At 35.7% G+C, this 24,804-nt stretch overlaps 1 protein-coding gene across 3 annotated transcripts in view; it reads right to left on the bottom strand.

Moving 5' to 3' along the window:
* Window positions 1-24,804, bottom strand: part of LOC124160197 (bifunctional heparan sulfate N-deacetylase/N-sulfotransferase) — a 1,039,810-nt gene that overhangs the window by 2,492 nt on the left and 1,012,514 nt on the right. For all 3 annotated transcript variants that reach the window (XM_046535973.1, XM_046535975.1, XM_046535974.1), the window contains 13 exons: window positions 23,280-23,576; window positions 19,854-20,106; window positions 18,541-18,765; window positions 17,533-17,736; window positions 15,228-15,354; window positions 13,293-13,408; window positions 10,963-11,148; window positions 9,766-10,077; window positions 7,150-7,370; window positions 5,320-5,446; window positions 4,171-4,322; window positions 3,052-3,228; window positions 1,472-1,592 (listed from right to left, as the gene is read on the bottom strand). In XM_046535973.1, the coding sequence (XP_046391929.1) occupies window positions 1,472-1,592; window positions 3,052-3,228; window positions 4,171-4,322; window positions 5,320-5,446; window positions 7,150-7,370; window positions 9,766-10,077; window positions 10,963-11,148; window positions 13,293-13,408; window positions 15,228-15,354; window positions 17,533-17,736; window positions 18,541-18,765; window positions 19,854-20,106; window positions 23,280-23,576 (2,518 nt within the window). The remainder of the gene's footprint in view (window positions 1-1,471; window positions 1,593-3,051; window positions 3,229-4,170; window positions 4,323-5,319; window positions 5,447-7,149; window positions 7,371-9,765; window positions 10,078-10,962; window positions 11,149-13,292; window positions 13,409-15,227; window positions 15,355-17,532; window positions 17,737-18,540; window positions 18,766-19,853; window positions 20,107-23,279; window positions 23,577-24,804) is intronic.

Raw genomic sequence — 24,804 nt, 5'->3', positions numbered from 1 at the left:
TTTTCAGCCAGTTTCCACACTAGTAAAGCGCACAGTAACTAAACTAGAAAATTCACACACCTCTCACGGTTTTGCTCGGAAGAACAACTTTCTGCAGGGGCCTTTCTTTTTCTTTTTTTCGTCTTATTTTGCTGTGTGTGTTCTAACATCCTACGCCACATACCTATTGATAACTACTTGTGTGGTAGCATGCAGATATATGTATACATATGTAGAAAGGATAGAGGACACTAAGCCACAGGCATCTGGATTCCACCCATTCAGGGTAAGGGCCAGTTTTTTTCCCTGGGCCAACTCTCTCTTGAAGGATTTTTGGGAGTCCAAAGTTTCAACTAGGATTAAAACCCAGAACCCATCAATCAACAGCCCAATGCTCTAGCCACACTGCTACCATGCTCCCAACAAAATTAGCATTAGGTTGATTGATTGCCCCGTAACGGGTGCTGAGATGTTAACAAACATAAAAATCTATGACAATTGGCAAGCCAGTGATATTAAGTCTCTATGTGGCAGCTCCTATTGACTTATCTAACGTTCTATGTACCCTATGACAGCAGGGGCATCAGGCTCATGGCCAGAAAATTACTTTTAGGGGAGCTTGGGTGGTATGCTATTTCCCTGTACTGAAAACTTTTGCTTTCAAGCCCCATGCTTTGGAAAACCATAAAGTTCATTACATAAGCTATAACTTAAATTTGAAAAAATACTGAAACTTATTCATAGTTGAATTTTACCAAAACGGCGATGACTTGGTTCATGAAAGAGTTTGTTTCCTAAATCTGCTAGGTTTTTTGAAAAATATTAAACTTTAGAGCTTTGGCACCAGTAGTTAATATAATCTGATTTTGAACAAATTTTGGATCTGAGAACCTAATCTCCATCCACAACTACTAATAGTAGAGAGAAAGCCAGAGAATAACAGCCCCTTGGCTAGTTGTCTCCTAAAGGGATGTATAGCGGGCAGCAGTGGTGCAGCGAGGGGGTGTTTCGGGGGATAAAACCCCCCCCAAAGCTCAGAGAAATTTTTAAGTTTAATCCATTTTACTTAATTGGATTGATATTACTAATAGAATAGTGTAAGGATTATTATATCTCTCATAAAATCATAAAAATCACCACTTTGAACCATTTATCTTAAAATTCCACAATTTATTAATCTCGCACCTGCCACTTATCCTGGTGGGTATTCCATACCCACACGCACACCGGTATTAGTTGCACCTAAACACCCCCCCCCCAGCCTTGATGCCTAGCTGCGCCCCTGGCGGGCAGGGCCATCTGATTCCGGGCAGTCGCAACAAGGGAAAGAATATTGGGGGGGGGGAGGAATCCAAAAGCAGCATTGACTTAGAAACATGCCTTCATTGGATTAATTGCTGAGCGATAAATTCCCTCACACCCTGAATAGAAACATGGACCTTTGGCTTACCATGCAAGTTAAAAATCATACATTTAATAATAATTTACCAACCTGAAGCAATTTGTAGGCTCGTTCATCCATGGGGGGATACTGTCGGCCCTTGCTTCTTCCCAAGCATTTCGTGTGATCACCATTCGTCACTTGGCAGAAGAAACCTTTCTTTGGATCATACCTGCAGCAGAATAAATATAAAATGTAGTTTCAATAACTTGATACAGAGGTGGATCTATTGGGAGGCTAAGGGGTCAGGTGGTAGCCCACCCATTGATTTTTGCATATATGTTTGCATGTTTTGTATATGAAATCGCCATTTTTGGAGGATACCATTTAGTACAAATATTTAATAAATTACACATATTTTTTCCCAAATTTACAAACTTCAATGATACAAAATACAAATTATTTTAAAACTTACATTATTAGTAACAGTATTGAAGTTAAAATCAGAAGCAATACTACAAATGCATATTTATATTTTCATATCCTGTCTCTTTATTCCAAGAATTAACCTAAAAATGCTATTTTAGAAAATTCAAAATTTCCAATCCCAAGGTCCGCTGGTGGGCATTGGTGGGTGGGGGACCTAGACCCCCAGTTTTGTCTGCCCAAAACTGGTCCAAATTCATATCCACCACTGAGTGTTTTGGTACTAGGTAAATGCTAATAATGAGAGCAAGAGTGGATACAAAGGTTTTTAACGTATTTTGTAGAGCCTTTCATTATTTTTCATTTTTGTTAGATAACACTAGTCAACAGCCATTTTGCATCTGGGATGTGATACATCAATTTGAATGTAATTTAGTGTGTAGAATCCGAATATGCCTTTCAAAATGTTCTAGCACGTACCATTTTTGAGTTTTTAAAGTTTTTTTTATTTTTCGTATTTAGTATTTCGCTTTTTTCTGGTCTTCTGTTTAATTGTTTGTTGTTAATTGTTTTTATTTGCCGAGGAAAGCTGGAAGATCTACAAATCGTCAGTAAATGGTTGGTTTGGTAATCCAGTGGAGTGAAAGAGATCCTCAGTGAGTGTTTCGTGTGAACGATAGTGGAAATTTTTGTGTATAAAGCTTACACTAAGAGAAATGGCAACTGGTAAATCCCGTTGCTATGTAAACCACCGCGACAACTTTTGTTTTGTGTGTGGGAAATTCACTTTCGAGAGCCCATAAGGTCAACAAGGAATGCAAAAATAAAAAAAGTAGAAATTAATTATCACATAGCATTGTAAAATTAAAAGAAAAATTAGCATGGACTCTATTTTGAATTAATATGAAATTTAGGAAATGTGGATTTTTTTTGTTTCATGAAATTTTATTCCAAGCTGCATTAATTCAAAACCGTGAAAAATGGGATAAGACATCTTAAGATGAAAAATAACATGGACACAATCATAGAAACGAGAAGTAAGCCCAGGAAAAGGCTTCATGGCAGCTAAGGAACAACGAAACTCATTTGAAATCGTTTGTACAGCAGTATGCAGTTAGTTTGCAGTAGCAGCATGATATATGAGGGAATTAACTAAATGCTTGGCAATTTTTTCTATAACACGCTCTAAAGGAAAGATAATCAGGTCTACTGCATAATTCATAGGGCACAGACATACATTAGGTATGATTAAATCATATGATTACCTGAGATGAGCAGAGTAGTCAAAAGGTGGAACGATTTTCAAGAAGCGCTGAAGGTCATTCATGACTTCCACGGGATTGGAACGCAGTGTGTCTCCGTCAATGATGTGGAGCTGTTGAGGTGGGAAGTATGATAACCACCTTTCGAGGTGCTGAGAATATTTCCCTGGATTCAAGCATCTGTAAAACACAAAAAGATGAAAATGTTTCAAGTTATTAATATGAAATTAAATGATTGAGGCTCCGTAATACACAAAGCAAACGAATGTAATGATAACCACATAAAAATCTTGTCTTTTTTTAAAGTTCCTGGGGGGATATAAACGTAAAACCAAGGCTATAGCCAAATGTGCTATGCACTGTTTCTCATATATTTTGGGAAGAGAATTAACACATAAAACGTGAAGCCGATTCCGCGGAAATTTGTCAGCAGAGATTTGATAATTAGAAACAGGAGATGAAGAAAAGACAGACTCCAGGAAGTCCCAAGAACAGCTATCTGAAAGTAATGCACTTCAGAGAGTTGCTAGAACCCAATTGAAGGCCAAATGTATAGTCAAAGGTATGTCAAAAGGGAAATAGCCCCATACTAGTGTTAAAAAAAGAATACCTGGTGGAGAAAAAGGGTATGTAGATGGGCGTAGACCATCGATCGGCTTGGATGCGACTACAGTAGACTCACGTATTTTTTAAGGGTCTGGGGGGTCATGTGCCTCTGTGCCCCCCTCTGGACCTGCCTATGATGAAATCCCATTGAAAAGTACTAGGCAAAAATGTTTTGCCACCCTTGTCAAACGTTCACAGATTGGTTTGACAGGGCTCTCAACTCAATTCTCCCATCACCTAACATTTACATACTTACATGCCATTTCTTCAACAATCATTATAACTAGTCCTACATTGGTCATTCAACTCCTTTCTCCCTGTAGTATGCTAAGTAAGTATGTATACTGCCTGAGTTTGCTATTCTTCCCAGCCAATTGAGAGTAAATAATTTAAAATCATTGGGGAAGCTTACAGAGTTTTTTTTACAAATGGATTTTTCACACAGTCCCTTCCTGTCATGATAGAATGATTCACCACATTACACCTAAGAAAACTAAGACGGATAGCTTCACGTACCTGTTCCTCAATTCTCGTAAATTCTTTGGAGCAGTGTCGGTGGCTGTCACCACCTCATAAAAGGTGTAATTTTTTGCCACAGCATCTCCATGTGCCCTCATATGCTGGTACCAACTATACGCTCGACGAGAGGGTGATATCAATATTGTAACCTGAAAATATACACATTACTCATAGATTTGCAGGTACATACATACAACCAGGATTTTTTTCTGGGGAAACGGTCTTCTCAACAAACAAAAAACAACACATAATAATTACAGCACGAAATATTCTCTTCATCTTAATATGAAAGTCAATAATATGAAATTAAATGATTGAGGCTCCATAATACACAAAACAAAACGAATGTAATGATAACCATACAAAAACCTTGTTTATTTTTTAAAAAGCCTGGGGGGGATTAAGGGAAGGGCCACGTGCCCCTATCCCTCCCCCTAAATCCACCTATGTGTACTAACAATATCATTTTTTAGTCTTTTTATGAAAATATGTAATATCACCCTGGATGTTAAATTGGATCACTACAAGTGATGGAAAAGAGATTACACTGTGCATCAAAAATTGAAATTACTGCTAATGACAATAAAGTGATACTGATAAATTATCATATGGTAAAGTAATAGTGACTGGCCAAACTTTGGTCAAGTAACATTTTTCAAAGCAGCTTTAAAAATCATGGTTTTCAGAAATTGTTGACAAAATGAATTCTTCTTTTAGGCATCAAAGTGCCTAAAAAAAAAAGTATCAAATTTCAATATCAATTTTATATAAAAGTGATATAAATGGTAAATAATACTTTGGTAGTAAAAAATTTCATCATTTTTGATGCATAAAACATAGCATCAATGATACCTTTTGGTTTGTAACTGATGAAAAACAGGTATTAAATGATACCAAAATGATGTAACCATGCCGCTTAGAATACAATTTCATGAACTATGATAATGATTTTAACATTTAATTATGCATACTTTATTTTTGAAATGTGTTCATTTGCCAAGAAAACTGTTATAAAGGTAAAAAATATGGGGTCTGCAGTGAAAACAGCACCATGAAAATAGTACAAGCAAATACATGAGAGATTAACAGATATTCCTGCTACAGGGCTAAGGAGAAACATAATGATGTAAATCGTCCAGGACTTACAAGTTTTGCATGAGGTAAAAGGGCATGTACTCTCTTTGGAACCAAATCGCCATCGAAATAGGTAGCACTCTTTTCAAACAAATAACGAGCTGTGGAATTCTTTGGCACTGGAAAGAAGCTCATGTACCTGGAAAGGTAAAAAAAAGTACATACGTAATTAGTCACATCCCCATGACAATAGGGATTGTTTAAAGAAAGGCCATAATTCAGCAAAAAATATTTTACAGATATTTTTCTATCTCCCAACATGGTAATTACTTTCAATTTTCCACAGTGTATCAGTGTACACTCTTATAGATATTGCATTAGCACATTCTGGTAACTGGTTAATGTAAGTGTAACAATCCCAAAGACTCAGCTGCCCTTAGAATTTCTCTTAAGAATGGTATTCCACCACAAGTTTGATTTGAAATATTTTCATCAAGGTTTTCATATCACTATGTTGACTAACAACGGGAGTATTAGGTAATTAGGTATAGGAATTTGTTCACACTTTGCAGACTTGAAGTTTAGTATTTGTGGATTATGATTCACCCCACATGTCATGAGCCTTAGATCTAATAGTTTGAACAGAGGAGGCCAAAAATAATTAGAACTCATAAGATGGTATGAAAAAGTAGCCCTGGGAATAATGGCTTAACTTGTTAATGACATGTATCGGTTTGAAATCCATAAGAAGAATTTTTAAAATCTCCTTTCCAAGGCTCATCTTTAAAATTAGCCTTTAGGGGATTCCTATTTATTCATTTGTTATTTTTCTAAAATTTTATGCATTGATAATTTTTTAAATTTGTAATTACGGCATCATGCTTTTTTTATGAAAGCTGCCATATTGTGTAGGATTTCACTTTAGACAACCACAAAAATTTAATAAATAAACTCTCTACTCCAAATTCTTTGCTTCAGCCTTGAACTCAGGCCTACTACCCACAAAACAGCACTTAATTCACTGTCTCATCACCTCACACCACCAATCTGCTGTTGGAAGTGATTATTAGTTTTTTGTACATCTTTGAAGCCTTTCATATCAAAGCATGTATTGATTCTATAACCCTGTAAGTGGGGTGATTTGTGATTCATATATGTGTGGTAAAATTTTCTTCTGCGATGCTTGAATGAATTTCGAGACCCACGTACCATACAATCCCCTTTTAATAGTAAAAAATTTGGCTAATTAAAGACCATAGGGAAACAAAAAGAAAACTACAAGTTTTCTTAGGAACTCACAAAAATGCCATTGAATTTCACTATGGCTTCCAAAAACTCAATAGTCACATATTCAAGGCCTCATCGAAATGTCTCCAAATTGTTTTATTTACCCAATAGGGCATGACTTCACCAACTAAGTAACAATTATATTCCACACGGAGTTATGTACATGAAAGCCTGCATCCTGTAGTTATTGAAAATTATGTAAGGTGGTATTTTGTCTTTGACTCATGGGTTCTACATACTTTCAGGAAACATTTTGAAGGGGATTACCACTAACTATGCAACTGAATTCCATTCATAGTCCAGAAAGATGCTATATAATTAAGACAAGTATTACCACTCTTACAGACTCTTAAAAGCAGAATGGAGCAACCTATATGTTTCAGTGGATTATAATTTTGATAGGAGGTAAATTATTCTCTCAAACAGAGGGAACACAGTATGAAATGAGATGCATACATATAACATCTCATTTGAAACTAATACATATGTATCTTCTTTCTATTAATGTGCACCACAATATCTTGAAAATACACATTTGAAAGATACCCTTTTATCTATGATCAGTAAAACAATTATGTGCAACATTTACTACATTGATAACAATTTTCCACTCACCAATCAAGTCCCCTATAATAATTCTTCCCATTGAAGAACTGTATCTCTTCAAAAGTATCGGGGGAAGGGAAGTTCGATGATATATCAGGATGCATAGACAAAAATGTGTACAATGCTGTGGTTCCCGTCTTCTGAGGCCCTATGACCAGGAAACGAGGAAGCTGCTCGCAAGTTTTATTTCTCGACCATATTCTTTGATGGCGGACATCCTCACATGGGTTCTGAAAAGACAATTAAATATTTTAAAAGTCATCGAGGAAGTAAAGGTATATACATAGGGGAGAGTGGGGCAAAACCGACTGGGCGGTTCAAACCGACCCCTTTAATATCACCCGGTAGTTGTTGCTTTCAAGTAGCAACATTATAAATTAGTTGAAGTGGCCGCCATTACCAGCAGATCGAGATTGTTTTCATTAACGTAGTGGCCGCCGTTTAGTCTCTGTGAATTTTTCAAATTTAATACAGTTTTCTTAATGATTTTTATTACGTTTGCTTTGGATCTGGCAGCTATAATGCCGATCTGATTTACCTACGGTAACTTAATATGATAATTTTGTGTTTTTAGCTGTGTTTTAAGCCCTTGTAGCCGAGTAGTTGATTATGGATACGCCTGTATTGACTTATTTCTGATGTTGTGTGTCGAGGGGTAAAACCGTCACCGGAGAGTGGGGCAGGACCAACAGAGGTTGGATTCTCTTAAAGATAGGGATGATTGTGACGAAGGAGACGAGGAGGCTTGCAAATTTTGCAATGAGTTGTATTCCGGTTCCAAGAATAAAGAGGGTTGAATACAATGTTTGAACTGCAGAGGGTGGGCTCACGAGGAGTGTTCAAATTGCGAAGAAGAAGATGACAATGTCATTTGTGATTTATGTACGTAAATTCATATCGAACCTCACATATTTTTAATTTACTATTTCATGTTCAGAAATATCACACACATGTCAAAAGAGTGTTTGTAAAATAAATCTTTCAAAATTGTACAGTAAAGGCTTTGTAAATGCAAATTCAATGGGTGTCTGTTTTGCCCCACCTATGGGGCAAAATCGTTATTTTGTCAATGTTTGAAAAAAAATCATAAATATATGTAATCACCATAATAAAAATGCATTTACATTAATATTCTACACCCTATATGTATAAATGTTACTAATAACCACATTTAAAAGAATATTAGCAACAGAATGATCAAGTTTTAAATGAAAAAAGGTTAACCGGTCGGTTTTGCCCCACTTTCCCCTACATCCCAACTTATAAAAAAATGTAAAAAGTTGCCAATAATTTTACAAGCCATTGACTTCAATAAATAAGAATACCTCTTTTTATATTGATGCATCCTTTTAGAGTTTTTGTGACAAAGACTTACAGCTCAAATTTGAAGTCAAATTCTCAGATCAAAAAAAATGCATGACTAATTACCTATATGAAATAGTTTCAAAATAAATATACTTAGGAAGTGATAAGTTAAGTATTTACAAGGTTGTCACATGACTAGGTGGCTCTTTACTAATGCTTAAATACATTAGTTGAGTGAACAAATACTCATTGACTCCTTGAAATAACATTATAAGATATGAATATGGATAATAACATTTTATGATTGAACTGTTTCTTTCATGCATAAAGCATGAAATGCATTATAACCCTTTTAGTGTGGCTGGCCGATACATCGGCTTTTGCTTTAAAACTTATTACATTGATATATTTTATTTCAGTAAACATAAAAATACATATTTTGCCCATATTAATGGGTTTAACCTTGATAATAAAAAAACCGCTAATGGATATGTAATAAAATAGCTTTGTATTGTTTTTTTTCCTATTTGCATCATTTTATTAAAATACCCTCCACATTTCTCCCCAGTACCCCAGGAAAAAGGATCGCACTTAGAGGGTTAACAATTAATTACAGCGTACTCCCGATTATCCGGGCTAATTATGGGGAGAAGCAGCATGAATAATTGATTGAAAAATCTAAAATTGATCAAGAGTTTTTTTCCTGCCACTGATCGTCGTGTGCATGTTAGGGCAGACGTCCAAGTAAACTGGAAGCATTCCTTGTCAAAAAGTAAATAAAATAATTCCTTTTTATGAAGAGGATTCTAATAGAATTAATAAGCCCCGTGTAGCCTTGCATTAAAATGCAAATATCCTGGGGCTTTTGTGTCCAATTCATTTTTTAAATAAAGATTGTGGAAAGGCCGCCATACAATTCAGCATGATCATTCACCGCGTATGATGGAACAATTCCTTCCGTCATGAGCCTTCATGCGCACGATCATTCAATGAAAATTAGAACATGTTCTATTTTGCTCGCATGATCCTATGAATGATCACGTGATCATTCAGCATGATCATTTGCATGATCATTCACCATGTATAGCGGCCTGAAGACTTCGAAGAAGCGTAAAACTCGTGCACCGACAAGCCGCAACACGGATAAACCGCAGCCGGATAATGGGAGTCTGCTGCATTAATAAATTTTTTATGACTATAACTTGTACCACAAATATGAATAACTTTTCCACATCGTTTTTACTCATGACCTTGACGTGTGTAGGTAAAAAAATGTAAGCGAGTTTGTCCTATCCAAGTTTAAATGCTAATGAGGCTTACCCCCCACACAGGATCAGCTTCCTCTGGATACATTTGGAAATATCGTTCTCCAAGCTGCAGAGGTGGTGCACTTGTGAGCTTCAAATTAGTCCAGCACCTCAGAAACTTCACGACGGATTCAAACGTGTACAGGGCGAGCCGGTCATTGCCGTAGTTGGACATATGAGTCATGAACACATTGATGGGATTGAATGCCAACGTTTGAAACAACTCTCCACCTTGTATGGCTTCATCAAGTTTCGCTCTGCCCCCGGGATACCTTTCGATTAGAATGGTGTGAGTGAAGAGACCACAGGTTTGCCTGGGTAGCACCTGAAAGGAAATCAGTAATTTTTATAACAATCCTCCATAATCCAATCACAGCAAAATGAGACACAAAACTGCAGATAGTCCACTGACAATAGGTTATGAATAATTCTATTGTTTAATGGTAACCATCAGCTATTAAAAAATAGTTCTATTCCAAAAGGCATTTGGGGTAGCCCACAGGGCTTATCAGAGTATTTTCCTCTTTTTATCAAAAGAAGAAAATATAAAAAAAATAAAAAGTTAGGTATCTCCAGAAAATATGTCGGTCTAGACAGAACTCCCCACTCAAAAAATTTTTGGCTTTGAATTCTACATACTACCATAGAAAATTCAACTATGCACCGACCAATGGTCAACCAAATACATGCATAGCAGATATATGGGCAAGGACACCAGCAGAAAAGCATTGAGATTCATTGTAGGTAACCTTCTTGCATAATGTAAAATAAAATATTACAATTGGCACAGTTAATGGCTACACAAACAACCTAATCAAGGTCAGGAAATGCCAAAATAGCTGAATAGACCTGGACAACTGGGCAATTGATTTCCCTCACCTCAATGAGAAAAATATCATCCCTCATGGATCAAAATAAATGATTACTTTAAACATTCCAAACATTCTCTCATATATCCTCAAAATTCTGTGGATGAAGTGGTCTACAATAATAGAAATATTTCGATAAAATTTCTTCCCCTTACATACTTCTCCCAAAATGGCATTTTTATCCCTATCGGGGCTCTTATTGTACTGTAGATTACACTTTGAGGTCCTTAGAGTACCAAAGGACTTTGAAAACATGTTAGTATTGGTCCTTATAGAGGATATGATGCCACTGACTGCATAAAAAATGGATGTTCTATGAATGATCATCATGTTTGACTCACCATGATGTTTCGATGAATAAAGCCACGCCTTAATCTTGCTGGTCTAAGGTGTGGATATTCCTCTGTTGAAGTAGCTCTTACACCCCAAACACGTTTCCAGGCCTCATACAATGGTTCGTGAACTGGGTAAACACCTGAATGATGAGGAGCTATCGAGTAGCCAGAATCAACGGGAATGCCATGCTCCTAGAAAGAAAAATTGTGGTTAAATACGCTTGTTATTAAGTAAACAGCAAACAATTTTGGCTTACTCAAATTAGTTTATTATTCATTAATAAGTGACACTTTCCTACCAAGGCAACAATAATTAAATATTATATCACCAGTTCAAACTTTGACCTTTTCCTTAAAGTTCACTCAATAAACTATCCTTAAAATGTACAGAATTTATAGATTAGTACATACATAAATATACAGGCGGTCCTCGACTTTCGTACACTCGACTTTCGTACAATTCGCACTTTCGTACGTTCAAAATTGACACCTTTTACTTGACTTTCGTACGCTAAATTCGGACGTTGGTCTGTAATTTTTTTAAAATTCCCACGATGTTTATTGCGCATCCCAACATTCAATTGTTTCAAATGGCAGTATATGCGAACAATACGAGCGTATACAATGAAGGGAATTGTTGGTAGTTGACTCTAATCTAGGTGATTTCTTTAGGAGAGAGACTGCCTGCTATAGGCTTCTTTATCAAGAGAAGAAGAAGGCCTTCATTGAAGATATTTTTCAAAAGAAGTTGACTAGACATCATAAAATAGCTGTCAATAAAACTAGTAAGATCTTCTTTCTAATTGTGTTTTTTCGTTTGAGTGCTGTTCAATTCATGTAAACCTTCAGCAACGATATTGCACGAAATATCACCCGAATTCCATTTGTCTTTTGTCTTTCTTGAATAACATGCGAAATATACGCGATCACGAATGTTACCTGCCAAATGTCGAATTTTGGTGTAAAAATTAAAAGGTATCCAGAGTGCGGGTTCAACAACTCCATTTTGTTATGCTTCTTGATATGTCTTTTTATTTATAGTGGACGTAATAAGTGGAATGTCAAATTAAATGCCAAGAGGAAGTTTCACTCGATAGCCAACGGAGTTCTTGTTTTTTAAACTTTTATTTGCATTTTCTGCGTATTTTCGACAAAAATTAGATGATTTGAGGAGTTTTATTAACATATTATTGAAATTAGGTCAATTGAAATAAATTCCGTGAAAAAAAAAGGTTTTAGTACGTATATTCCGCCCTTTTGGAACGTAACCCCTAATTAGTATGGAAGTCAATGGTTCGACTTTCGTACAAGTTTTCGGGAACGCATTGTGTACGAAAGTCGGGGACCGCCTGTATATGGATTCTGGTAAAATTGGAAGTTTAAATGTAAATCTTCAATTGAAATTTTTTCATGCAATGTTTCAACAACATCTCTAATGATTACAATTCAATTATGCTTTGAGTATAATCTGTATATTTTAAAAACCTGGCCTGGCCTGCTAACATGGTTGCCAGAGTGAAGACATGCATTTCCCTCTTTTGTGTTATTCCATCTTTTTTGGATAATTTCATCTCTCTTTGTGCTTTTCTATGCCCATACCAATGAGAATTTACTTTGTAATAACCTCTCGAATAAGAATCTCATTCATACATTTTCAGGGAAGGAAAACCTGGGTCAGATTTCAAGGCATTTAAAGACTGTTTCACATAGCTGCTAATGCCTTGGAGGACTTCAAATTAAAATGATTTATCATTCATAAACTCTGCCAGCTATGGAATGGTATTCAAAGTAGCATTTGCCTATCATTTTGATGAGCGGCAAAAGGGCCTGGGTGACACAATAATTGTTTTTAGACTGGTTTGAAAAATCGTCAACTGCCTGTGATGCATTACAAACCCCTGAGATAGCAGATGTTAGCACACCCGCACCACAGGAGGGAATTTCAAAAGCAAGAATGAATTTTTTTAAATGTGGATAAAAGTCTTTGATTGCATGCCTACTATTTTTAAAGATATTTTAGACTATAAACGTTTACATAAATAAGGTTTTTTAAGGCAATTAATAGGAATATATATGGTTTATAGGAAATTCGATACTCAACACTTATGTTACCGGGAACGCATCCCTATCTTCCCAATGTTAAAACGCTCTCATATAACGCAAATTCATATAGCGCAAAGACACCAAGGAACGCATCCCTTGCACTAAGCGAGGCATGGATGTACATTTATACCTTAATTTCCTCAGCTGAAGTAGAAATTTTCATGAGATCCATGGTACTTCAATGCAAAATATAAATGAGTATTTACCAATGGATAAAATTAAAATAAATTTACCTTTGCAAAGTTACGATTAAGAGTCATATCAATCTCGAGCTGCGTAATGTTATCATACAAGTGAGGTTGCTGGTGGTTCCACATGTGACCAAACCACAAGAACTGATCTGCATTTTCTGAAAATAGAGAAAAAATGCATTGAATTAGGTCAAGTATAAGACAAGAAAAAAGTAGTTGAGATAATTATATCCCTTTCACCCAAAGTTTGACCAGGGGATTTGTCCCTCAAAACACCCATTTAGACAAAATCCAGTGCACTGACTTAATTTGATAACAAAACAAAAACAGAATAATTCTGTAATTCATCCAATGGTTTTCAGGGTATTGCAATGATGTAAAACTGAAATTTTACAAAAGCACCTTCGTATTAGACGTCATATCTCCAGAAATAAGGAATGTAGAAAAGTATGCTATGGCTCATTTTTAAGGCATTGAAATTAAAAAGATACTTAATGGATTATTTTATGAAAAAAGTTAATGAATTTCATAACAGATTCAAATTTTCTAAGTAATTTTTGAAGATGCAACAACCTCTTCGATTTTTCACATTGTTTACATGTCGAGCATAAAATCCACCTCTACAAGTAATAAAACTTTATCAGGGGTAATAAATATTTCCCTCAAGAAAGAAAAATATTTTCGACTGAAGGCATAACAATGGCCCCTGGCTGTGGCGGCACCTGCCTCTTGTGCTTAACACTCAGTAGCCGACTCTCCAGATCTCTTCCGAGCACTTCCATTTCATTCTTTTCACCTGTTTTGTCTGCATACTGATCCTACAATTATGTTTGCCCATGTCCTTTGCCATATGATCACCAGTGAAGGGACCACCACCTAAGAGTCCTGGACTGACGACATCATGCTGAACAGCAAAGGTGACCATACGCCCACCAGCGGCGGGAGCAACAGATAAACTTTGCCCCCTCTCTCCATGCCACATTACTCTTCTTCCCCTATCCCATTATTCTCAAATTCCCTTTGTTACCTTCTGAGAAATATCTTTGCGTACACTGTGCCCAATGGCCTTTAATGCTGAAAGTTCAGTGTGCATATAAAGCCTTTTAACCTTTTTAGTGGGATGTACGAAGACTACCAAGGCTATTTTCCGAAATTAGCAACATTTCAGATTTTAAAAATTTTCAGCTACTTAATTTTATTTAATACAACTAGATTTTTTTTCCCAATTCTTAAGATATACTTACATCTTATAACCATAGATAGATTATGGGGGTTTACTTAAATTACAGCCGTTGAAAAGGTCACAATCACGAAAAAAGTGAAATAATTCGGGCCGATAAATTGGCCCCTGGCAGTTTTCACTCAACCAGCGAGGGCCGGTATATTGGCCTGGTGGCAGTAAAAGGGTTAAGAAAGAAATCCTAATTGGAAAATTGGTTTCAATAAATCTACAATTCTACCAAGAACAATTAAATTTCCAGAAGACAATGCCATAGGATACCTAAGTAGTGGAAAACATGGAGCTAGATGTTAGAAAAATGTTAGAGGAGACAGAGGGTCTGGAAGGAGTATGTTCGGAGGGGAGAAAGGATGACAAAAACTGTGATAGAGGGAAGGATGTTGGATATGTGAGGTAAACAATATGTATCAAGTAAACCTACCATAAAAGAGGAGTAAACTTCAATAATAATGAAGGTCATTTAGTAAAGTTTGGCTTATAATACAATTACGAAATGCCACCGCCAGACTTCAGAGTGTTTACCTTTGCCAAAAAGGAAGTGTAGGGTGGAAGTCAGGAATGCTTGCAGCCATTGCAATTTCACCAAAAATAGGGATTTTGGGTCTGACTGTTTTTCTTAGTTGACAGTCATTCAGACCCTCCAACCATCAGCCATAATGGTGCCAGTTCCAACAGTTAGGTGGTTTGTTGGGATGTGTACAGTTTTTACCCTGTACTTACTAGGTGTAAGTACTTACCTAGCAGCATATCATCTCCAAGATTTTCCTCCGCTGTACCGTGATGAAAATATTTCCCAGAAAATCCAAGGTTAAATCGAAAACCTGGCACCATTTGCTGCATTCGCTTCTGTGTGGCCAACAGTGCCTGTAAAGGAATACATGATAAGAATGACATTAAATTGTGCTTTAGTCATTTCCAACCACTACTCATCAATTACAGGTTACTGAGCAATATTCAATGAAATGACTGTAATTTCCAAACTAAATGAAGGTTCCCACTATTTTTAAATTCTCACGCCATCTCTCTCTTAAGCAGCTTTTGTATACATATTAGTACTACCGGTGCCATTGGTTACTCCAGCACTGACACTGGCTGACTGCTTTCTTATATACTGGCATACTGATACAAGGAAGATTATATCTATCGTATTAAATTCTCAAGTTACAGTTTTTGTAACATAACTCCTCCGAAACTGTTTGACCGATTCCTATGAAATTTTTTGCGCATGTTCAGTAGGTCAGAGAATAGGATGTAAACTATTACGTCCTATTATTCTGAATCGTCTATTAATCTAAATCGTCCTAAACGTTATTTTTCATTATTCCGGAATAATATAAAAATGAAAAAATATATGAAAAAAAAAAAACGAAAAAAATAAAATAAAAAATAAAAACGCAGAATAATGAAAAAAAAAACTTTTTTCTTTTGCATACATATTTAAATTAGTAATAATGGTCACATATAATTGAAAGAAATACCACTAGAAAGAAAAATAAATACACATTCATGTGCATGCATTTGAATTTTGATTTCCATGCCTTTTAAGGTGAATTTTGAAGAAAAATTCTTAATTCTTACTTACTGTCCCCTAAGCAACCATCAGTATTGTTTATGTTGTTTGACATCACTTTCAAAGTTTGGTCACAAATTTCTTTGTAACAGTAATACAAAAGTTCAATAAGCTTTCTCTCACTCACTAATGTCCAAGGCCTACCTAATTCATTTTCAGCCAGTATTAAAGCAATAATACTCAGTGTGTGCAAAATTTTTGAGAATCATTTTCAATTAAAAGAGAAATATATACGTATATTATAATTGTTCAATACGTATTTTATAATTCAAAGGTTATTTTGCTTTGTAATTTGAACCCACCATGGTTGTGCAATGGCATAGTCATTGAAAAATTGATTAAAAACATTGTCATTTTGAATGGCAGGTTCCAACGAGAAGGTGTATACTACCACGAATCCCTTATATTTCGATAGATGTGCCAATTGAATTCAATTGGGTTCAATTTCCAAATGGCATTCCCAATGACAATCAATGTCTCAAGGTCAAACAATATCTTTTTGTGGCTTAAATTTGAACACACCTTGTTTTTTACACGGACAATTATATGAGGCATGTCTCGCGTGGGTTAACCATCCAGTTTGTTTGTATTGGCTAAAGACAGGCTCACTAAAAATATTGTATAATCCATTACACTAACAGACTGACGATTTTTCTTTTTTAAATTGTAACAATTTGTGATAGAGATGTAATTTGAAATTTATTTATTAAGATATTAAAGTACAATGAATTCAAAAAATGAATGTTTGGTGTTTTGTTAATTTTATAGATCGTCCTCATTCACATTCCTCTCTTTCAGTCATATACAAAATCCCAAAACACTTACTTTAAGATAGTTATTTTTCATTTGAATACCAAAATATTCATTAGAAATAATTTATATTGCTAAACAACGTTTGCCGGGTAAGTTAGTCTCAATATGAAACATCTTCCTCAGCACTAGCAAACCTGGCTTAAACAGCATAAGCCAACAATTTCTCATTTTCATGAGCTGGTGGTTATGGATTTACCAAACAATTAAGTAGAATTTGCCTTTTCACATCTTGGAATACATATTAACCAAGGACTCACAGATGAGTACTGCATTGGGAAAATTGATTATTCATTATCCATGCTAAAGAAAAAAATATTAAAAAAGTTTCTGATGGAAAATATAAAGCAATGACAAAAGAAACAAAAAAATATGTAGCTCAAATAGAGGCAAAGAACAACATTAGATCCATCTTATAGCATACTGGAGCATAGTAAATGGGTAGGTATTGCAAACCTGCATCTAAAAATAAAAATATTATCTATTTAAAATGTTGCATTATTACAATTCCAACAAAATGCTTTGAGCAAGTGATGACGGATGGATCTAAAAAAGTATGTTACAAACTTACCCAAACAAAAATTTTGGCCATTAAAAACTGAAAATCAAGTCAAAATCAACAAGTGATGTAGGAATGAAATGATTGAAAAATAAGAAGTTACCTGGACATCATCCCTGGTTAGTCTTGTACCCCTTTCTCCGACAAAAATGTCATCGACGTCTATTAACAGGTAGCGTGTGAGGGAGACACTCAGCTGGTCATGACTGAGATATGAAAGAGCATCCAGGAAGAGAAGTTTGTGGAGCCAGAATCGCAGACCAGACCCAAACAGGACTCGCTCAATGCCATCCAATCTCCCATGATCCTATGAACAAAACAACAACACATGTGTGAAACAATAACACATTTTAGTATGTTTATTATAGCCCAGGATAACCAAAGTCACACCACACCCAAAATAAAAATGATGCTAAAACATAAACCTATAATTCAGCCAAGTAGAGAAATAACTGTCCTCAATAGATTTTTTAAAATTTTAAATTACATTTTGATTGTGTCAGAAATGTAGAGCAGAGAACTATAAAACACATGAAAATCCAATTGAATGCCATATTCAGCTTTTCATTAGAAAGACCAGCATAACGACAACCAATATCTTTGAAAACCGTGTTTGAAAGTTGAAGTTTGGATGTGACTAAAATCATTGGTGTCACGGTGCCGGAACATGCCAAAATGCCGTTCCGGCACTGATTAACAACAGACATGATAGTCAAATAACGCTTGTATCACTTTTGTTGCCTCAAAATTTACATTTTATGCATTCCTAACCAAAACAAAATATTTAGTAATAAAATGTCAAAGAAATATTTCACTTCTAAATAAAGTTAAGGAAAGTGCGTTCCGGCACTGCTATTTTGCCATGACATCACAGACTAAAATTATTATTTGTTCATAAGAATGAAGGCATTCTAATTACACAAAAATATGCCATCAGTACTTTCTGATATGAGAAGGTGAAATATATATTTAAAATGAAAAGCAACCATAATGATTGCCATCTTTTCCATTTTTGCAGAAATTACAGGCTCCCCCTAAAATTTGCCCCAAACAAATGGAAAATAGTGAGGGGAATATAAGGAGGAAGCAAATAGACAGCAGATGAGCAAACCTGGATGACTGTGATGAGTGGCTGTTTTGGATCGGACTCTTCGGCACCGCTGACTCCATGGTGAGGTCCCTCAGGGCCCCAATCCCTCACGGCCCATGCCACGGCCTCGTATGTTGAGTGGTTGGGTGAAAAAACACTCCAGTCCTCTCCCACGAGTGGTCCCCTAACAGTTTCTCCAGCACGCGTGAGCCTTAGCACCGGAGAGGCTGCATTTAAAGCGGCATCCTGAAATCAATCAATCAATGAATTTTGAAATGCATCGCTAAATTTAGACGTAATCTTCACATTTTTCGCCTCTATAAATCCATCTTTGTATCTTGGTTATTCAGCCTAAGATTCATTGCCAATAACAATGCATTAGATAAAATAAGGTAAGCCTATCATGGGTTTTAAGTAAAATTACTTAAGAATGGAACATGCGGTACATGCATAAATAGGAAATAAATTCTACAAAGCCATATACATATTTGATTGACTTAAGGAGCCATCAATTGGCAGGAAAACACTTTATCCTAAGGTTTTTGGGCAAAAGTCTTCCCTTTACAGACAGTTGATGCATAAAAAAATGCTGATGTGGTTTTAATTTCAATTTTAATTAACCTTTTTTCCAATTATTTTTATCTTTTTTATCATTTCATAAAATAAAAAGGGAGTAGTTATTGGTGCTTAGGAATATATTCTAGTCTATGAGATTAAAAATACCATAACTATTTAGAATTTTTCAAGTTAAGTATACAACATCCTACAAAAAAGGCCTTTTGTTAAAAATACAAAACATCATGAAATGAATATTTATCCTGAATCAGCTATACTTAGCAAAATCTATCGGTTAGATTTATTTATTTCCATTACCCCATTAACAGCACAACGGCCTTTACAATAGGGAATTAACAAAATGATGAAGAATTAATGAAGAATATTAACAGAATAGATGAAGAATTGCATTGAGTATAACTTGAGAAAATAAACACTTATAATCAATAACACAAAAATAAGTTTCCACAGCAAATTTTACATATTTTATAAATGAAAAAGTGAAACTTTTAGCTGACTTCATATTTTTTTCCAAACATTACCCTAATTAAGGCACGGGTTCACATCATCATCTAGGGCTGAAACTTTTTCAATCTTATTCATAGACCAATTGGAAACTTTAACGGGGATTCCTCTATAGGTGCTATAAAAACAATTCCAATATACATTTGGACCACCCTAATAACTCGGGTACTTTTCCTTAGTTACTCTTCCACCCTGGATCTATCAGACAAAGGTGTGGTTTTCATTGATTGAAATTGGACACAGTTGGTACTTACACGAAGCCTGAGATTGGTATGAAGGAAGAGTGGGAATCCCCTCAACTGAGCACCGACTAACGTTTCCTCCGATGGTGGATTGAAGCCAATCAAACCGACTGAGTACTCTCTGCAATACTTGTCCAACAACTCCCGGTTCCATTTGTCCATTTTAAGGTACTTTCCAACGTTCTCAAACACAACAACACCATATCTGCCCTTATCCAAGTTGGTCAGAACTGGCAATGACTTTCCTGAAACTTCTACTTTATATCTGTAATAGATAGAAGGAAAATATGTTAACACACCATAGATCAAAAGAATCAATCAACCATGCAGTAAATACCTAGAAGCACAACTATTGCTGTAGATAGTCACAGGAAAAATTGTAACTTCCATCAATGGAATACTTGATTACAACAAGGATTTTAAATCAATTCTTTCTACCGATAAAATGAAAGATTTGCGTGCAGTAAGTCCCAAAAAGATCGTGTATGTAGCAAAAGGTGTACCAATATGAAGAGGTATCTGATTAGTGGGGTAGCCAGGTAATTTGTTCCGTGGGGTCCAAAACTAGGGAGTAGAAATTTTTTTAAAAACAGGGTACTAAGTAGAGGGTTTTAAACTAATTTTAACAGTTTTCATAATCGAAAAAAACATCATTTGCCAAAGAAATCTATCATAAAATCATGATTTTTCAATATTTTGTGTTCTTTAATGAAGGAAAGTTTGTGTTTTTACATTTCGGGGAGGGGGGTCTGGACCCCCGTACCAGCCTCTTCGCTACACCACTGTCTCTGATTAAAAGAATGAATTGGATGAATAATCCTGATTCAAATTAGATAAATAATAACTTGTAGGTAAGTAAAAGTATAAGGAAAGATTGGCAAACAGCTTCATAAGAAGTGTCATATAGGGCTGCCATACCGTTCTTCTCACAAAATGCGGACATCAATTAATAAAATAAGGACTTATTAGAACCTAGTTTTCGGAAATTTCATGTTAACACCAAATTTCTATGAGTGTAGTAATATTCTCCCTTCATAAAGAGACATTTTTGCAAAAGCTCCAATTGAAATATCACAGATGATAGAGGTGTCAATGATTTCTTCTTTGTTTCAGCATATCTAGAGATTCGGCCAGTCAATTTAGGACTAAAACTGAAGATGTATCAGCAGGTATCAGGACTTATAGCAAATACAGTATCAAATTATTACTATTTCTGCTTCTTTGACTATTCTGTTGGCCAATATGCTCTTACAATTTAAGAAAGAGTAGCCGGTGTTTAAGTTTTTCAAGGACAAGACCAACTCAACTTTGCGTACACCCACAACCCAAGTTCTAAAAAACCCAGTCAGGGAGGAAAATACAATCTGTGACCCCAGTGACCTAAGTGAACTCTATGACACCAAGGGGCTAGCATGGATTGCATGTCACAGTAAGTAGAAACATGGATTCTTTAGTTGGAGAATGAAAGCTGTTACTGCCCAGATTTGAATTGAGGTCCATTAAGAGGGAAGTTAGCCCTCACGCTAACCCCGACCAATAAATTTTTTGACTCTACAGCTAATTTTACAACATAGTAGCATTGTCTGGTACAACAATATAAAACTGAATAAAATATTTTCCATTCGATTCTTGTCATAATAACATATTCTCATGGTATATAAATTTGTTTCACAGATTCGAAGTTAAAAAAAAAAATTACAAACAAAAGTGATAAAAAATGAAATTTTAAAATACTTGCATAATATTTCATCCTAAACGGGTTTCGATATTTTCTCACTAATTAAGAAAATTCAAGGCCAACGCTTCAGATTGTTATTTTCCCATTCAGATGGCTGTATGAAAATATGATAAATATTTATTGATAAAACTATTGGATATAAATTGAATTATCAATAATAATCGCACTTCTGATTTTGACTAAAAGTTTAACAAGTAAAAAAAAATATTTAAGGAAATGATTTATAGCTGTATATATAAAAATAGTTGAAAAAAGAGATGTGATACGGACAATTTTAGAATTATTACTATGATTTAATAAATGAAAATTGCTATGTTTATATAGCTTCTTAATTGCTAGTAAATATTCCTACCCATAGTTGAAATATAATGTACAAACTCAGCCTTCAGAATAAGCCCAATATATCATAAAGTCTTTATCAAAATACTGTAAAAACAAATCGGTTCAATGAACTCGGAGATTTAGATATTCCCGAAAATTCTGTGCCTAAATGGTTAGGTTCACTCAACAGGAAGTTAACGTTTAATTTTTGTGTCATTCATATTTAAAACGTTACTAGTATCATTGCACGTATTAAAATATAACGAAGGGCACAAAAGGGTAAAATATTCACTCGATTCTGAGTACTAGCAATTATAATAGTAGAGCTTACCTTACCATAATTTGTGCCCATAATTGAAATAATATGCACAAACTAAGCCTTCAAAGTAAGCATAGTATTTCCGTCAAGCTTTCATCGCAATAATGTCATTACAAATAATTTCAATAAACTCTGAGATTACGCTATTATCGACTTTTCCATCCTCCTATTTTTAGGTTAACTCTAGAAGAAAGTTAACGTTTAATTTTTGTCTCACTCAAGTTTAAGACGTTATTACTATCACTGCAGGTGATTAAAAAATAGAATCGCACTTTTTGGCATTTTCAGATTTTTTTCTACCGATGAATATCATAGACCAACAAAAAATGTTTGGTTGAAAACTTTTTTTATTTTAATAGCTGATCATTAAAGATTTTTATGTGCCGAATCCAAACCTGGCCTTAGTTTTTTTGTATCACCCATAGTTTCCAAGCAATATGTATTTAATATTTAGTCTAATACCCCTCTACGGTATATAGGGAAATCAATGAAACACTGTGTTACATCATAAAATTGTTTGTATTTACTGTTCACAACATCGTGATAAAATTGTTTGTATTTACTACAGCGTGATAATACAGGGTTCACTTGTCAACTGGAATTGGACTACATTTTCTTTCCCTTTTTTCCTTGAAGCTTCTTGTGTAGCTTTTTCTGCGATGAATCGCTTGATGAACTTCTCGGTGAAGTACCAACAGTAATCCCCCATTATCTTCGTTCATTACACCTACTTTTTCAATTTTATTATAACCATAAAAAAGCTGTTCGATTCTAAAAATATTGCTTGATTTCATAAATTAAACTGTAAAATGTGAATAAATGGTGGGTGATACAACTTTAAAACCATCATATTGGAATTCAGCAACTTTAAAAACGTAAGAATAAGGTATTTTCAGTAAAAAAAGTTATTTCAATGTTGGCCTGTGTATTTTTTTAGTTTTACCCACGAAAATTTCAGCTCAATCGCCCCGGTAGTTTGGGCTACGAATTTGTATCAATCACCCAATCAGTGAATCAGTTTCTAGCTTTTAATATACAACAAAAGGTTAAAAATACTCACTTGATTCTATTGTACACGAGGAGTTCGGTGATCTCCCGGCCGAGCCTGGAGTACGTGGTCTCGACGAAGACGAGCACCTTGGGGTCTATCCGGAGCCAGGCGGCGGAGCGGCGATCTGCCCCCGCGGCCCCCATCACCACCGGGGACATCGACGACCCCCGCCCCACGCCACGCAGGATCTGCTGGATGAGCTGCGGGCTGCCGGAGGCGGCGTGCCGACCCGCGTGGTCCCCGCCCCCGCTGCCCCCAGCCGCGCATCGAATAGACGGCTCGGGACGGGAGTCCCTCCGGATGAGACTGAAAGAAACACAGAGAGGAGGAAGAGGATTAAAATCAGCACCCGAATACCAAGGTTACGAGGTATTTTTTTAACCCATTATATCCCAGTGGCAGGATTTCCTGCCACTTACTTTAACCAGCGCTAGATGGCAGGAGATGAGTAATACAGTAATAATTTCAGCATTATATAGTTTTACAGCCCTCTGGTAGACGTAGTTCATGATTTCATCACCATGGGACAGAAATAATGAAACACTGACTTGCAATTTTCCACAAAAATAAAATTTAATTCGACTCGAGTTTCGATGTTACTACATCATTTTCAACTCGAGTCGAATTAAATTTTATTTTTGTGGAAAATTGCAAGTCAGTGTTTCATTGTGAATCAATTCCACTCCATCTCGATTGATTCTTCGAATTTTATACCATGGGACAGGTTCTTATTGAGATACAGTCTAGAAAACATGTGCTTGTATTGTACTTCACCAAGATGGCTGAGCGAACGAACTTCAAAGGGTGAGTTCTCCTATAGTTTATGAGAATATTAATAATTGAGTTGGTTTACTATACTTATTAATGATTATATTAGTTGCCTATAAAAGAATATTCCCCATTAATGATGATTTGGCAGGAATATTACACGAGCTGGGAACATGAGACTAATCATATGGGCAAAAATTTGAGCAGGTAGAGTAATTAAACTATTTTGGCAGAAAATTAAAAATACCCATTTATACCCCAATTACATACCCGTTTATTTTGACAGTGGGACTCAGTAAATGAACGTAAGCATAAATCCAGCGATGAAAATGACGATGGGAATAGGTAAATCAAAAGCATTTTTAATTTACATTATAGAATACCAAGGTTATGCAGTATTGTAAAGCACCGCGAGCTAGGAATTTGAGGAGCTTATGAGAGGATCGTTAGTTATGAGTTTAAATAAAAGGTTTATAGGGAGTCTAATCTGTAGTTAAGCGCTTTACAGTGCGAAAACATGGACACTAAGAAAGGAGGGCGAAAGGAAAACTGGAGGCGTTCGAGAGGTGGGTGTGGCGAAGGATGGAGAAGGTGAAATTGACTGAGAGGAGGAGGAACGACGAAGTGATGGATGGAGCGAGTAGTGAGCAAGGGAGGGGATGTTGAAAACGGTGTTAGGGGGTAGAATTTTAGGTAAACGAGGGAGAGGAAGGAAGGAAAAAAAAATTTTTGTGTAGAATGAAAAGGAATGGGCCTTATCGTGAAA

This window comes from Ischnura elegans, chromosome 6 (assembly GCF_921293095.1).
Source record: "Ischnura elegans chromosome 6, ioIscEleg1.1, whole genome shotgun sequence".
In the NCBI taxonomy this organism is placed as follows: domain Eukaryota; kingdom Metazoa; phylum Arthropoda; class Insecta; order Odonata; family Coenagrionidae; genus Ischnura; species Ischnura elegans.
Note: the sequence above shows the minus strand (reverse complement) of the source record. Positions and strands in the feature narration are given on the sequence as shown.